A 3689-nucleotide genomic window follows, 5' to 3' on the forward strand; every position below is an offset into this window, starting at 1 on the left:
GCAGCAGCCAATCTGCTGCCACAATTGAGCTCCTCCGTGTCCGCTGCGATAGCCCATCTGCATGATCAGCCGTGGAGTTGTTATTATTCTCAACTGGAAGCATGGGAGCCGGTGACAAACACACGCGGAACGCTGTAAAAAAGCTGGATGTAGCGCACCCTTCACTGTGCACAGCAAACGCAGCAGAAAGCCACCAGAGACACTCCCACGGAGGAGGGGTTTGCAGTTGAGGGGGGGGGGGGGGCACGCAGAGCAGCACACAACACTGACCCAGACAGACCCAGACAGCAGGACAGGATTGGCAAACGCAAGCCAGAATATCCGATGCCCACCAGCAGCAAATCAAGACCAGCAAGAAGCTGCAACCAGCAGCGCACGCAGGGGCCAGCGCTGCTGGTTGCAGCTAAAAAATATTATTTTGCCAAACAAAATTCCCTGGCCTTCACTGTTTTATTGAAGGAAATTATTTTTGAGGTGTGACTACATCAGAAAATATTAGCTTCAGAGTCAGTGATGTGTTTGAAATGTTTAATTTCACAAAAGGCTCATTATCTCAGCTTCTAGAAAAAAACGGCTGTTTTTGGTTAAATCAAGCTATCTTCTCCGGCTGATAACTAAAGAACGGAAAATGATATCAATAAACCTGTTTTTGCTGATGATAGAAGAGAGTCTCATCATTCTTTTTGCGTGTTCGGTGTTTACATAGTAATATCACACAATATTCTGTGGGCCTCGAGAAATCACTGAAAACGCTCTGAAACTCTGGCACTGGGAGCGTCCGTTCTCCAAAAGTGGCTGGCACTCAATGAGTTAACATATCTTATCTCTGTCTGGTTTGTTTTCAGCTTCACTCAGAGAGAAAATGCCTTCCACATCAGAGGAGCATCTCACCTGTCCTGTCTGCTGTGACATCTTTAAAGATCCTGTCATCCTGAAATGTAGCCACAGCTTCTGTAAAGCCTGTCTGCAAAGATGGTGGACAACGAAACGCGTGCGTGAGTGTCCAGTTTGTAGGGCTACATCTTCACAGAGAAAACCACCATGTAACTTGGTGTTGAAGAACATGTGTGAGGCCTTCTTACTGGAGAGAGATCAGAGAGCTTCAGCAGAGTCTGAGCCTTTCTGCAGTTTGCACTCTGAGAAACTCAAGCTCTTCTGTCTGGACCATCAGCAGTTTGTGTGTCATCGCTGTCTGGATTCAGAAACACACACCAACCACACAATCAGATCCATTGATGGAGCTGCACAGCATCACAAGAATAAACTCCAGGAATATCTGAAGACTTTAAAGGAGAAACTGAAGATGCTTAATGAAGTTAAAGGAAACTGTGATCAAACAGCAGCACACATTAAGGTCCAGGCCCGACATACAGAGAAGCAGATTAAGGAGGAGTTTAAGAAGCTTCAGCAGTCCCTTCAAGGGTTTCTACAAGAGGAAGAGAAGGCCAGGATCAATGCACTGAGGGAGGAAGAGAAACAGAAGAGTCAGACGATGAAGGAGAAGACTGAGGGTCTGAACAGAGAGATAGTAGCTCTTTCAGACACAGTCAAAGCTATAGAGAAGGAGCTGGGAGCTGACAATGTCTCTGTCCTGCAGAACTACAAGGCTACAGTGGAAAGAGTCCAGCGCCCCCTGCTGGAGGATCCACAGCTGGTCTCAGGAGCTCTGATAGACAAGGCCAAACATCTGGGCAACCTGAGCTTCACAGTCTGGGACAAGATGAAGGAGATGGTATCCTACACTCCTGTGATTCTGGACCCAAACACTGCCCATCCAGCATTCAATCTGTCCGAAGATCTGACCAGTGTGCGATGGGGAGAGACACAGCAGCTTCCTGACAATCCAGAGAGGTTTGACAGAGATATATCAGTCCTGGCCTCTGAGGGCTTTAACTCAGGAACTCACAGCTGGGATGTTGAGGTTGGAGACAGTCCATTATGGGGACTGGGTGTGTTAGCAGACTCTGTCCACAGGAAGAGAGGCCTATGGTCTGGATTATGGGGAATATGGTTCTATGATGGTAAATACAGAGCAATCTCCCCATCGGGTCCAAACACTGATCTCACCATGAAGAAGCTCCAGAGGGTCCACGTGAGACTGGACTGGAACAGAGGAGAGCTGTCATTCTCAGATCGTGATACTAAAACACACATACACACCTTCACACACGCCTTCACTGACAGACTGTTTCCATTGTTCACCACTGGGGTTCATGGAACTCCTCTGAAGGTAATACCAGTGAATGTCTCTGTGACAGAACAGCCCAGTTAGAGAGAGAGAGAGAGAGAGAGAGAGTGTGTGTGTGTGTGTGTGTGTGTGTGTGTGTGTGTGTGCGCGTATGTGTGTGTGTGTGTGTGTGTGTGTGCATATGTGTGTGTGTGTGTCTGTGTGTGTGTGTGCGTGCGTGTGCGTGTGTGTGTATCTCTCTGCGAGGACAAGCCATTGTCCACCATGACAGGAACCTTCTGCACAGTGAACTCACACCTAATTTTGATTTTAAGTTGTATCCGTTTGGCTGAGAACAAAAATCCAGTTTATTCGATCTAGTTTCATTTTGAAATAGATATATATTTGTGTGTGTGGGTGTGTACTTGGCCAATTCCCCCTGTTTTCCCAGTCGTTGGTCCACCCCCTCTGCCGATCTGGGGAGAGTTGCAAATGCTTCCTCTGATACATGTGCAGTTACAAGGACTTCTCACTGACACCCCGGAGTTTCACCAGCAGGACGTAGCGTGTGGGAGGATCACAGGGGACAGGCCCCCCGACCGACCAGTGCAGTGACCAGGACACATACATTTATCTTTAGCCCGATTCCCAGACAATTAACCAAGCCGGAGGTAACATGGGGGCTCGAACCTGCGAGCCTCTGGTAGGCAGGGAATCTATTGCTGCACTCCCCGGACTACCTGTTTATTTTATTTTTTATTATTTTTATTATTATATATATTTTTTGGGTTACCTGTTTATGATAAGTAGAAACAGAGCACACTGAACTGGCATCACTCATCTCTACCGTGCCTCTGGCTTGCCCTCGAGGTCTCGCCCTCTTCTCAGACACAGCTCAGGTCGTGCCAACTTTTTGCCCAATTATATTAGTAGGATGTTTTCAAAGCATGCATCAGATTGTTTTTCTTCTTTTTGTGAAGAAACGTGTTAAAGGGATGATAGTTCAGTTTGTTTGAAGTGGGGTTGTATGAGATACTTGCATACTGTCAGTGTACTACATGCAGTAGAATGCAGCTGGCGCGCTCCCAGTTTGGAGAAATGGGAGACCAGCTGCATCAGGCAAGTAGAGCTGTCTGCTGAGTGTGAAGGTGGCCATGAGCAAGAACGAGATAAACAACAAACACAACACAACAAAATGCTTCTATACTGCTCACCTGGCATAATACAAGTCTCCACAAGCCCTGAGATGCCACGTTGAAATGAAAATACATCATTTACACCCTGTTTTGCTATGCACCTAAGGGCATGCTCCCCTCTGATAGTTGTCACAGAAAAATTGACAGCAAAGAGTGGATAAATTGTTTTGAACGTCACACAGCCCCTGCAAAATGACTAGTTTCACTTCAGAATTGGATAAATTCGGTCTGATAACATTTGGAAGGTCTAGAAGAGCTGCACGACTTAATTGTTTATCCTCATTCAAGTGAGCAGAAGACTAACCCGGAAATTAGCTGGCTAGGCC

The 3689-nt window shown here is 46.8% G+C and overlaps 1 protein-coding gene across 1 annotated transcript; it reads left to right on the forward strand.

The window, feature by feature from the left end:
- Positions 1 to 862: 862 nt before the first annotated feature.
- LOC310776290 (nuclear factor 7, brain-like) lies at positions 863 to 2272 on the forward strand (the record flags this gene model as incomplete). The annotated part of the gene is made up of 1 exon (XM_083636497.1): positions 863 to 2272. One exon carries the CDS (start codon positions 863 to 865, stop codon positions 2270 to 2272), a length of 1410 nt encoding a protein of 469 aa, XP_083492623.1.
- Between the last annotated feature and the right edge of the window lie 1417 nt (positions 2273 to 3689).

Source organism: Poromitra crassiceps, assembly GCF_964638095.1.
Source record: "Poromitra crassiceps genome assembly, chromosome: 5".
In the NCBI taxonomy this organism is placed as follows: domain Eukaryota; kingdom Metazoa; phylum Chordata; class Actinopteri; order Beryciformes; family Melamphaidae; genus Poromitra; species Poromitra crassiceps.